This window comes from Aphidius gifuensis, linkage group LG2 (assembly GCF_014905175.1).
Source record: "Aphidius gifuensis isolate YNYX2018 linkage group LG2, ASM1490517v1, whole genome shotgun sequence".
NCBI classification, from domain to species: domain Eukaryota; kingdom Metazoa; phylum Arthropoda; class Insecta; order Hymenoptera; family Braconidae; genus Aphidius; species Aphidius gifuensis.
Genome location: NC_057789.1, coordinates 1097946 through 1111182, shown reverse-complemented (window position 1 = coordinate 1111182; position 13237 = coordinate 1097946). Strand labels below are relative to the sequence as shown.

At 24.4% G+C, this 13237-nt stretch overlaps 2 protein-coding genes across 6 annotated transcripts; both read right to left on the bottom strand.

The window, feature by feature from the left end:
* Nucleotides 1–61: 61 nt before the first annotated feature.
* LOC122849345 lies at nt 62–2192 on the bottom strand. The gene is made up of 3 exons (XM_044148036.1): nt 2039–2192; nt 1685–1964; nt 62–1616 (listed from the first exon to the last, which is right to left on the bottom strand). The coding sequence occupies exons 1-3, from the start codon at nt 2190–2192 to the stop codon at nt 62–64; spliced, it is 1989 nt and encodes a 662-aa protein (XP_044003971.1).
* Nucleotides 2193–3040: 848 nt separating this feature from the next.
* Nucleotides 3041–8145, bottom strand: LOC122848178. Of its 5 annotated transcripts, none has more exons than XM_044146065.1 (4): nt 7807–8145; nt 5734–5976; nt 5380–5659; nt 3041–5309 (listed from the first exon to the last, which is right to left on the bottom strand). In XM_044146065.1, exons 2-4 carry the CDS (start codon nt 5885–5887, stop codon nt 3755–3757), a joined length of 1989 nt encoding a protein of 662 aa, XP_044002000.1. In that variant the 5' UTR covers nt 5888–5976; nt 7807–8145; the 3' UTR covers nt 3041–3754. The 5 variants fall into 5 exon arrangements, with proteins under 5 accessions (XP_044002000.1, XP_044002003.1, XP_044002002.1 ...); XM_044146068.1 differs by having other exon boundaries at nt 5380–5656; nt 7807–8123; XM_044146067.1 differs by lacking the exon at nt 7807–8145 and adding an exon at nt 6834–7119 and having other exon boundaries at nt 5380–5656.
* Nucleotides 8146–13237: the final 5092 nt, after the last annotated feature.

Below are 13237 nucleotides of genomic sequence, written 5' to 3'. Positions count from 1 at the left end.
ATATTAATTTATTTATAACAAATTTATGTATACATACAATTTCAACATCTTGAAATGTCAATCATTGTTTCAAACAATAACAAAATCTTTTAGATCCATGATCAAGACATCTGGAATCATTGTCATAAGAATTAGTTCTTCCAATTTCTTCATTTTTAATGGTGTATTTACCATTTTCATCACGTCTCATTGATACCTCAAATTTACCACCACCTGGTGTAACTTCAACAAGATAAAAATATCCTTCAATATTATCACCATTAATTGTATCATTATTATTGAGACTAATAATTTTATTAACTCTTATTATTTTTTTAATTTTTAACTTTGCACAAAGACGTTGACCCTTGTTGTTTTTATAATGTTTAATATCATTTTCAACATGTTCAATAAACATATTGGCACCATAATATGCAATTTTATTATTTGTAATTGTTTCTTCATATGCATTACAAGCACACCAATGTGGTGAGATACCAGCATCATCACAGCCACGTGTTATTGGTACTGGTTTAAATACACTTTGGCAATTCAAACATCCACTACTTTTATCAGCATGTCCACCAGAATTAATCAACACATCACGCAATGTTTCATAAATATCAAAAGGAGATGTTAATCTGTGTTCATTTAATCTCAATGCTTGAAATATATTTGCATTGTCATCAATCCATTTTGGTACATGTAAATAAATAAATGGTAGCCTTTCTTCTTGCCAACCAACAAGTGTATCACGTATACCACCCCATCTGGTACCATGATCACTTAAAAATATTATTATTGTATCATTTATTATACCACTGTCATTAATATCTTTAAACATTTGTAAAAAATGATCATCCATTGATGATGGTCCATTCATGTCATCATGGCTTATTGTGTTTGTCCAAAAAAAACCAAAATATGGTTTATTTATGAATGTTTTTGCAAAATCAATTGCATAATTAAATATACGGTCAGTTGCTAGCTCTGGACCTGTACAATAATCGAAGTTGAAACGTTTTTTAATTTTAAGTAATTTCTCACTTGCATACATGTATGGACGCATATAATAATCTGTTGGTGGTGACCAAAAGCCAGCTTTTAAATGATTAAATGTACTTAGTGGCACAGTGTCTTCGCCATATGCTGTTACATAGCCAATGTTACGAAAATTATTCCATAAAAATGGACAATTATCTAGACCAAATACTTCTTGTGGTTTACATCTTTCACATGCTGTATCAGATTCTTGACCAGTTAATATTGCCATTAAATTTGGAAATGTATTTTCACCCATTTTATTGTAACCTTTTAAATTGTACCATTCATTGTCATTTAGATAGCTCAATGTTTTTGGCAGGGTTCGATGAAAATTAAGACGTGATACACTATCAATGCCCAACATAAGTACACTCATTTTTCGTTGATTTTTTGTTGGTAATGTTGAATTTTTAATTGATGATTTAGTTAATTTATCTTGTACTTTTGATGGATTTATTATTGCATGAATATTTTCATAAACAACTGATGATTTTGATAATTTTGATGTATGCTTTTGTCTACATGATATCATGACAATTTCTAAATCAGATGCAAGCTCAACAGCACCATCAAAATCTTCACATTCACCAATACTAAATAGACGATAATTTACATTATGAATAAATTTAATTTTGTTTTTTATTTAAATAATATTACTTACTCAATTTGTGTATCCCATTCTCCAGTTGGTGGTAGCTTTGGTATTGTTCTGCTAATTGGTGTCCAGCAACATGTAAATTCTTTATAACTTTTAGCAATATTTTTATCAACAACTAATGAAAATTTACCATTTGATTGTTTTTTAATTGAACTTAAAAGTGGTTTGTTTGAGCATGATTTGAATTTTAATTTACTAACAAATTTTTTGATCGTTGGATCCATTGGATCTGTTGATAACATGTGGCATTTTTGATTCCATACCAAGTAGCCATCAACGACTTCTTTTAAAACAAGTAAAATTAATTAATTAATTTATTGTTAATATTTATTAAATATTGTATTATTTAAAACTTACCATCTTTAATATTGTTTTCGAAAATGGCATAGTCATCTTGATATTTTTCTGATATCAAATACAAGGTACATATTAAAAGACATGGAAGAAATATAACAACCACACATGGACCTTTGCCAAATTGTTCAATTAATTTTGACCATCTCAACAACATAATTGTTCATTAATTTAACAATTTTTGACAATTGCTTTTTTTATAACTCCAAGTTTATTTTGATTTTGTTTTCATAATAATTTTATCATTATCATGTCTTGTTGACAAATTTATCTATAAAAATAAAAAAAGTAAAATTTTTTTTTTGTAATTTAAATTGAACGCTACAAACACGTGGCTTATAAAATTTTATAAAAAATATTTTAATTAATAACTATTGGGTTAAATAATAATTATCAAATTATTATGTAGTAAAAAAAAAATGTAATTTGAGTGAAATAAAAAATTATCAACTGATGTATGTAACCTCGACTGACACGTGATTTGCAAGCCAGTTTAGAGACGAGTCCTATATCTTTTTCGATTATCTTTCTGTATTTCTTTTGTCCTATTCTAGTGCTTTTCAGATCCGCAATTTTCTAGTTTTCTATTTTTTTGATTTTCTATTTTGAAATTGGTAGACATGAAAGAGACTACTTGCAAAGTTGCAAATCCATTTGCAAATCGCAACACAGCATTCAGCTATACTAAAATAACGTATATGCATATTTTATCTAAATGTTTTTATGAAAAAGCTCTAAAAGCTTCACTAAATAATTTTAAAAAATACTAATAATTATTAATTACTAATATTTGATAAAATAGAGTAAAATTTTATTCAAAAAATTATTTTTAAATTGTTCCATTTTTTTTTGCAAATAATTTTGTCAAATATTTAATCACATAAATCCAATAGCGAAACACATAAAATATATTTATATTATTTATTCATTTTTATCGATAAACAATTTATCTATAAATGTTATTAATAATTTTTAAATAAAATATACTTGTGTTGGTCTATTTTTTGAAATTTTATTTTAAGTTTATTATTTTTATTAATGAAAATTTTTAAATTGTCGTTTACCAAGTGATAAATGATGATGATTATGTGGAGAGTACTCGGTCTTATTACCCCGACATATATCCACTGACTGAAAATTATTTTTGCTGTGTTGCAGAATAATCCTATCGTATATCATTGAAAAAATTAAACTGCAAAATTTGTACAAAAAAAAATACAATCATCGCATTTTAAAAAAATAAATTTAGCCACAATCAAAAAAAAAGTGTAAACTTTGCAGTTTATTTTTTTTTGTTAATGTTTGCATTGTTTTTTTTGTAACTAGTTTTCTTTCTTCTTTTGCTCATACTTATTACCTTACAACGTTGATGTTTTTGTTGCCGGAATTATTTTCATTTGTTAATCATTACATGACACTTTTGAGTTGGAAATAACATGCTAAATTTTCTTTTTTAATATTTAAAAATATCCAATTATTTTATTTATAAAAATTTATTCTACATTTGATTGGTTAAACTAAAAATAATAATACATATATTTTTTTTTTAATGGAATTATTATTAATAAGTGACTATTTGTGATATTGTCATTTTTTTTTCTTTTAGAACATTATTTAATAACTATAAATATATTTATAATAAAATACTGCAACTGTTATAATTTATCTAAAAATATTAAACAAACTATTGTATACAATTTTATCATCTTGAAATATCAATCATTGTTTCAAACAATAACAAAATCTTTTAGATCCATGATCCAGACATTTGGAAGCATCTTGATAAAAATTAATTCTTCCAATTTCTTCATTTTTAATGGTGTATTTACCATTTTCATCACGTCTCATTGATAGCTCAAATTTACCACCGCCTGGTGTAACTTCAACGAGATAAAAATATCCTTCAATATTATCACCATTAATTGTATCATTATTATTAAGACCAATAATTTTATCAACTCTTATTATTTTTTTAATTTTCAATTTTGCACAAAGCCGTTGACCCTTGTTGTTTTTATAATGTTTAATAATATTTTCAACATGTTCAATAAACATATTGGCACCATAATATGCAATTTTATTATTTTTACTAGTTTCTTCATATGCATTACAAGCACACCAATGTGGTGAGATGCCAGCATCATCACAGCCACGTGTTATTGGTACCGGTTTAAATACACTTTGGCAATTCAAACATCCACTACTTTTATCAGCATAACCACCAGAATTAATCAACACTTCACGTAGTGTTTCATAAATATCAAATGGAGATGTTAATCTGTGCTCATTTAATCTCAATGCTTGAAATATATTTGCATTGTCATCAATCCATTTTGGTAAATGTAAATAAATAAATGGTAGCCTTTCTTCTTGCCAGCCAACAAGTGTATCACGCATACCACCCCATCTGGTACCATGATCACTTAAAAATATTATTATTGTATCATTTATAATACCACTGTCATTAATGTCCCTAAACATTTGTAAAAAATGTTCATCCATTGATGATGGTCCATTCATGTCTTCATGGCTTATTGTGTTTGTCCAGAAAAAACCAAAATATGGTTTATTCATAAATGTCTTGGCAAAATCAATAGCATAATTAAATATACGATCAGTTGCTAGCTCTGGACCTGTACAATAATTTTCTCTAAAACGTTTTTTAATTTTGAGTAATTTTTCACTTGCATACATGTATGGGCGCATATAGTAATCTGTTGGTGGTGACCAAAATCCAGTTTTCAAATAATTGAATGTACTTATTGGCACAGTGTCTTCACCGTATGCTGTTACATAGCCAATGTTACGAAAATTATTCCATAAAAATGGACAATTATTAAGACCAAATGCTTCATGCGGTTTACATCTTTCATATGCTGTATCAGATTCTTGACCAGTTAGAATAGCCATTAAATTTGGAAATGTATTTTCACCCATTTTATTGTAACCTTTTAAATTATACCATTCATTGTCATTTAGATAGCTCAATGTTTTTGGCAGGGTTCGATGAAAATTAAGACGTGATACACTATCAACGCCCAACATAAGTACACTCATTTTTTGTTGATTTTTTGTTGGTAATGTTGAATTTTTAACTGATGATTTAGTTAATTTATCTTTTACTTTTAATGGATTTATTATTGCATGAATATTTTCATAAACAACTGATGACTTTGATAATTTTGATGTATGTTTTTGTCTACATGATATCATGACAATTTCTAATTCAGGTGCAAGCTCAATAGCACCATCAAAATCTTCACATTCACCAATACTAAATAGACCATAATATGTATACATTATTAATAAATTTAATTTTTTTTTATTTGAAAAATATTACTTACTCAATTTGTGTATCCCATTCACCAGTTGGTGGTAGCTTTGGTATTGTTCTGCTAATTGGTGTCCAGCAACATGTAAATTGTTTATAACTTTTGGCAACATTTTTATCAACAACTAATGAAAATTTACCATTTGATTGTTTTTTAATTGAACTTAAAAGTGGTTTGTTTGAGCATGATTCGAATTTTAATTTACTAACAAATTTTTTGATTGTTGGATCCAGTGGATCTTTTGATAACATGTGGCACTTTTGATTCCATACCAAGTAGCCATCAACGACTTCTTTTAAAACAAGTAAAATTAATTAATTAATTTATTGTTAATATTTATTTAATATTAGATTATTTAAAACTTACCATCTTTAATATTGTTTTCGAAAATTTCGTAGTCATCTTGATATTTTTCTGATATCAAATACAAGGTACATATTAAAAGACATGGAAGAAATATAACAACTACACATGGACCTTTGCCAAATTGTTCAATTAATTTTGACCATCTCAAAAACATAATTGTTAATTAATTTTTTAATCTTTAATAATTGCTTTTTTTATAACTTCAAGTTTATTTTCATCATCTTGTATTGTTGACAAATTTATCTATGAAAATAAAAAAAGTATAATTTTTTTATATAATCTAAATTGAATATTATAAACATCTAGTTTATAAAATTTATTAAAAAATATTTTAGGTAATAATTATTGAGTAAAATAATAGTTATATAATTGTTTTTTAATAAAAAAGTTGTGTAATTTGAGTGAAATAAAAATTTATCAACTGATGTAACTGCAGACAAGTTCAGAGATAAGTCCTATATCTTTTTTATGCACCTGTATTTCTTTTGTTCTATTTCAGTACTTATTATGTATGTAACTTTTTATTTTTCTATTTTTTTGAATTTCTATTTTGAAATTGAAAGACGTGGGGGAGAGTAGAGTACTTGCAAATCTCACCTAGAGAGCATTCAGAACACCGAAATAACGCATGCATATTTTTTCTAAATATTACTATGAAAAATTCTAAAAGCTCTACTAAATAATTTGAAAAATTAATGATAATTACTATTTTTCAAGACAATTTATAAAATTAAAAAAAAAAAAAAATCGAAACAAATAAAAAATGTGTTTAATTAAATTTAAAAAAACCTTGGAACTAAAATTTTTTAAAAATAACATAATTACATTTTGATTAATCAAATAAATTGTCTCAAAATTTTTTTTTAATATTTAAACTATATAATTTATATAACACACATGTTTATAAACATTAAAAAAATTTTAATTAAACACTGTTTATTTTTAAATTAATCCTTTTTTTTTTGCAAATAATTTTGTCAAATATTTAATCACATAAATCCAATAGCGATACACATAAAATATATTTATATTATTTATTCATTTTTATCGATAAACAATTTATCTATAAATGTTATTAATAATTTTTAAATAAAATATACTTTTGTTGGTCTATTTTTTGATATTTTATTTCAAGTTTATTATTTTTATTAATGAAAATTTTTAAATTGTCGTTTATCAAGTGATAAATGATGGCGATTATGTGGAGAGTACTCGGTCTTATTACCCCGACATATATCCACTGACTGAAAATTATTTTTGCTGTGTTGCAATATAATCCTATCGTATATCATTGAAAAAATTAAATTGCAGAATTTGCATTTAAAAAAATGTAACCATCGCATTTAAAAAAAATAAATTTAGCCAACAGAAAACACTCAATCCATGAAAATTTATTAAATTGACATTTAAAAACATAAAAATTAAAATTTATTTTCCTTATTAACAATAAATTACAATAAATAATTATAATATTTATTATTTTCATATTTTTATTATGTCTTTCAACATTTAATTTAAAATATTTTCCAATAAATCGAAGTTTTTTTTTTTTTTAAATTAAAAAATAAAATAACAAATTCATTATTTTTTTTTAATAATATTAGTGTGTTATTATTATTTTTTTTTATTTTATCATTCAAGGGTTTAATGATATTTAAAGTAAAAAAAAACCAAGATATTTGAAATGAAATGTAGACTATTATAAATTATAATAAAAAAAAAAATTATTGTAAATTTTTAATGAGTTTTACTGAATGCTCTACTTTAAAGTTTCAAGTATTAAAATACCATAATGATAAAATATAAATGCCACAATTGTTTATTGATATTCTACAAACCTAAAAAATTGATGATAAAATATTTTATTGTTTCGATGATAATTTTGTTGTTTTTATTATAACAAAATATTTATTAAAAAAATATTAAAGATAAAAAATTTAAAAAAATTAGCAACTAACGTGTTTATATAAATGTTTTTTACGTCATTGCAGTCATAAAAATGCAGTAAAAAATAAAAATTTACACTTTATAAATTAAATAAAACTTGTAATTATTTTAAAATATTTTTATTACCATTTATATTTGTAATGATAAGTATTTTATTGAAAAAAATATTAACCTAGTTTCACATTTGACGGAAATGATAAAATTTTAACAGGAAAAAGTAGCTGATATGATAATCAATCACTTGTTTGCCATGAACAAAACAACTTTTAACACAATGACAATAATTTTATATTTTTATTTTTCATTTTTATAATTAGATAACATTTGTTTATTGTATAAATATAAAAATAATATTATGATATGGAACAGAGTTTATTAACTATTAAAAATATAGAAAATTTAGGTAAACACGTTAGTGGGTTAGTAATAATTTTCATAGTACTAAGTGCTAGATAAAAAATTGTGGATGGAAAATGACAAATTCCGCGACTGGGGGTGATGAAAATATTGATTAAATAAACTTGTTAAAACGCAGACGCCAACAGACAATACTAAAATTTAAACACATCAAAGTATATATATATATTTTTTTTTATATTATAAAAGTTGGAATGTTTTTAGGTGGTTTTTAATTTAAAAAATATATAATTGTTGAGTGGATAAAAATTCATATTGCTTGATGACTCAATTTAATGAATTTAAAATGCCAGAAAAATAAATTATTATTTTATTTTAAAGAAAAATGTTGGAACTAAAGTATCAGTATTTTTCTTTATTTTTTTTTTTTTTTAATACAAAAAAAATATATTGCTGACATGAAAATAGATGTATATTTTAGTTTTGCTATTGTCTATTATTATTTATTATTTAAAGATTAAAATTATGACTTTTGTCACATAAAATAAAAACATTTTTGCGTGCAAACTAAAATTCCTTTTATGATATATATTTATTGTCCATTTTTTTTAGTAGTTGGAAAAATAAAACGATCAGTATAAATTATAATTTCAGTGAAGAATATCGAATTTAAAAAATGAAAAAAAGTTTATTATTTTTATTCTTTGGAATGGTATTAAGTGGCAAAGTCGTTGACAAACCTAAACATGTTCGGCATGAAAAAGATGGAGTCAAAACTTCTAGATTTGATTCTATACTGATATCTGTTGAAACTCAAAAATTAGATGTGAAAATATCAGATCCAACCGTGTCAACTATTCTTCCGGGAGCATTTGGAAAATCTAAAGAAATAAAATATCTATCATTAAATTTTATGAAAGGACCAATACTATTTGGAAAACATTCTTTCAAAGGGTTGAATATGTTGAAGGCACTTGAGTTTGAAGACAGTCTAGTCACTTTGTATGATGATACATTCACATACATGCCAAGCCTCGTGAGTATAAGCATGAGTCTCAGCGAATTTACAACTGAACTAAAAAAAAAATTTGATACACTTACATATTTGATGATTCTACGTATTTATAATGGCTACTTGGAAAACATAAAAGCTTATACATTTAACAGTAATAATAAGAACATGACATTTCTTGAATTATCATCTTGTTCAATTTTTTTGATTGAACCAAAAGCCTTTGCAGCTTTGATTAACTTGGTCATGTTGGATTTGTCAAATAATACATTGATGAGAATTGCACCAGGTATATTTGATGGTCTTTCTAAACTGACAACTTTAAAATTAAAAAATAATAATATATACAAAATTCAAGAAACAGCACTCAATGGTTTGGTTGAACTCTTGTCTTTTGATATATCCTATAATGATTTAACAGAAATAGCATTGACTGCATTTCATCATCTTAAAATTGAAGATTTCATGTTAAACAATAATAGATTGAAAATAATCGAAAAAGGATTATTCAATTATCCAAATTCAAATATGATTAGAAATATTTATTTACAAAATAATTTCATTGATAAAATTGATGACGGTGCTTTTGCAGGACTGGACATAATGATACTTAATTTAGCTGGAAATAAATTTGAATTTATTGGAAATAAAATTTTTGAAGGCTGTAAAGGTATACTCCAGCTTGATCTTTCAGGAAATTCTATTAAAAGAATTTCAAACAATCCTTTCAATAATTGCCAAATTAATGAAATAATTTTTTTTATTGATGATAAAAAATCTCTTGAGGAGGTAGTTTCTAGAAAAGTCCCTGGCTCAATACGAATAGATTGGAGACAATGATTTATTATAAAATGCAATTTTCATTTTTTCATCTGCAATGAAATTAGAATTTTTATTGCCTTGGAATTTAAATGTAAAAAAAAAAACTAATATTCAAATAATAAACTGTTTTTCAAAACGTATTATTTTTTAATATTATTTTGTCCATGTTTGAAATTTTTTTAGGTGATTTTTAATTAAAAAAATATATAATTGTTAGGTGTCGTAATTTCATATTGCTATATGAGCATTTTTAAACATAAGCAGCATTGTTTATTTGAAAAATTAATTTTAAACATGTTTTTCTTTGTTTACTTATTTTTTTTTATTTAATAAAAAAAATATATTGTTGGCATAAAAATAGATATATTTTATTTTTGCTATTGTCTATCATCATTTAAAGATTAAAATTACGACTTTTGTTAAAATAATAAAAACTTTTTTAAAGTCCAAACTGACATTCTTGTATGAGTCATCATTGTTTTATGATATATATTCATTGTCCATTTTTGTCAGTGCATAGGTGGTTGGACAAAAAAAAGGCAATCAGTATAAAGTAAAACTTTAGTGAAGAATATTGAATTCAAAAAATGGAAAAAAGTTTATTATTTTTATTCTTTGGAATAGTATTATGTAATAAGGTTGTTGACAAACCTGAGTTTGTTTTTAATGAAAGATATATCGTCAAAATTTCAACATTTAACATTGTACTGATATCTGTTGAAACTCAACTATTAGATGTGAAAATATCAAATCCAATGGTGTCAATTATTCTTCCGGAGGAAATTAATTCATCTTATGAAGTATTGAATTATATATTGATATCAGATAAAAATAGAAGGATTTATGTAAATATATCAGATCCAATGGTGTCAATTATTCTTCCGGAGACATTTAAAAAATGTGGACAAATGCAAAGTCTATCATTAAACTTGATGAAAGGACCAATAATATTGCCACAAGATCCTTTTAAAGGGTTGAGTAGATTGAGCGAGATTCATTTTGGAGACAGTCTAGTGACTTTGTATAATGATACTTTTAAATCCAATCTAAATATCATGATTATAGAGATGCGACTCAGCGAATTTACAACTGAACTCGCGAATAAATTTGATAATCTTCACAATTTGACAGAACTACGTATTAAAAGTGGCCACTTGGAAAACATAAAAGCTTACACATTTCACAGTAATAATAAAAACATGACACTACTTGAATTATCATCTTGTTCAATTTTTTTGATTGAACCAAAAGCTTTTGCAGCTTTGATTAACTTAGTCACGTTGGATTTGTCAAATAATACATTGATGAGAATTGCACCAGGTACATTTCATGGTCTTTCTGAACTGAAAAATTTAAATCTGACGAATAATAATCTATACAGAATTCAAAAAACAGCATTCAATGGTTTGGTTCAACTTACGACTTTTGATATATTCTATAATGATTTAACAGAAATAGCATTGACAACATTTCATTATCTTAAAATTGAAGATTTCATGTTAAACAATAATAGATTAAAAAAAATTGCTAAAGGATTATTCAATTGTTCAAATTCAAATATGACTAAAAATATTTATTTACAAAACAATTTCATTGATAAAATTGATGATGGTGCTTTTGCAGGACTAGACATAATGATACTTGATTTAACTGGAAATAACCTTGGATTTATTGGAAATAAAATGTTTAAAGGCTGTAAAGGTATACTCCAGCTTAATCTTTCAGGAAATCCTATTAAAAGAATATTAAACAATCCTTTCAATAATTGCAAAATTAATGAAATAATTTTCTTCATTGATGATAAACAATCTCTCGAAGAGCTGGTTTCTAAAAAAGTCCCTGACTCGATACAAATATATTGGAAACAATGATTATTATTATAAAATACAATTCTCATTTTTTCATTTGCAATGAAATTAGAATTTTTATTGTCTTGGAATTTAAATGTAAAAAAAAAAACTAATATTCAAATAATAAACTGTTTTTCAAAACGTATTATTTTTTAATATTATTTTGTCCATGTTTTAATATTATTTTGTTTCAGCCTTCAATACAAAAAAAATAGAAAAAACACTTTTAAAATCAGTACATTAAAAATAAAAAATTATAAACATTAATTTATTTTAATCCTAATATAAAAAGGACAAACATCATCGGTCTTCCGGACATTTGATTGGTCATTGTTTTTTTCTCACTTACTCTCATACAAATTTCTTTCTGTTTGCCTTTTTCTATTATTTTTTTATTTATTTCGTTAGCAACGAAAAAACAACAAAAAAAAGCGAGTAAACAAAATTTTTTTTGATATTTTTTTTTTTAAATCTGACATATTAAGCTAGCACAACTTTCTCAATAATCATCGGATCTCGATGCAATTGGGCTTAAAATTTTGTGCGAATTATGTGTTTTTCATGTGTGAAAAAATAAATTTGAAAGAAAATTTTTTTTTTATTTTTTACATTTTTTTAAAAAATTCAAATATTAAGCTAGCACAACTTTCTCAATAATCATCGGATCTCGATGCAATTGGGCTTAAAATTTTGTGCGAATTATGTGTTTTTCATGTGTGAAGAAATAAATTTGAAAGAAAATTTTTTTAAATATTTTTTATATTTTTTTAAAAAATTGACATATTAAGCTAGCACAACTTTTTCAATAATCATCGGATCTTAATGCAATTGGGCTCAAAATTTTGTGCGAATTATGTGTTTTTTATGTGTGAAGAAATAAATTTGAAAGAAAATTTTTTAAAATATTTTCTATATTTTTTTTTAAAATTGACATATTAAGCTAGCACAACTTTTTTAATAATCATCGGATCTCGATGCAATTGGGCTTAAAATTTTGTGCGAATTATGTGTTTTTTATGTGTGAAGAAATAAATTTGAAAGAAAATTTTCTTTTATTTTTTACGTTTTTTTAAAAAATTCAAATATTAAGCTAGCACAACTTTTTCAATAATCATCGGATCTCGATGAAATTGGGCTTGAAATTTTGTGCAAATTATGTGTTTTTTATGTGTGAAGAAATAAATTTGAAAGAAAATTTTTTTAAATATTTTTTATATTTTTTTAAAAAATTGACATATTAAGCTAGCACAACTTTTTCAGTAAACATTCAATCTTGATGTTATTAGACTAAAAATTACGTGTGAATTATGTGTGATTTATGTGTAAATAAATAAATTTAAAAAATTTTCCGTCAATTTATTCATTCTTTTTTTTTTTTTATGATAATACTTGTGTTTATAAAATCAATGAACAATGAACCTTTTAGAAGGTAGAGATACAGGCGCGCGTAGCGCGCCAATCCGCTCGTGTATAAAAAAGAAAAAGCATCATAATTTTTTATTTTCTTTTTTCAATT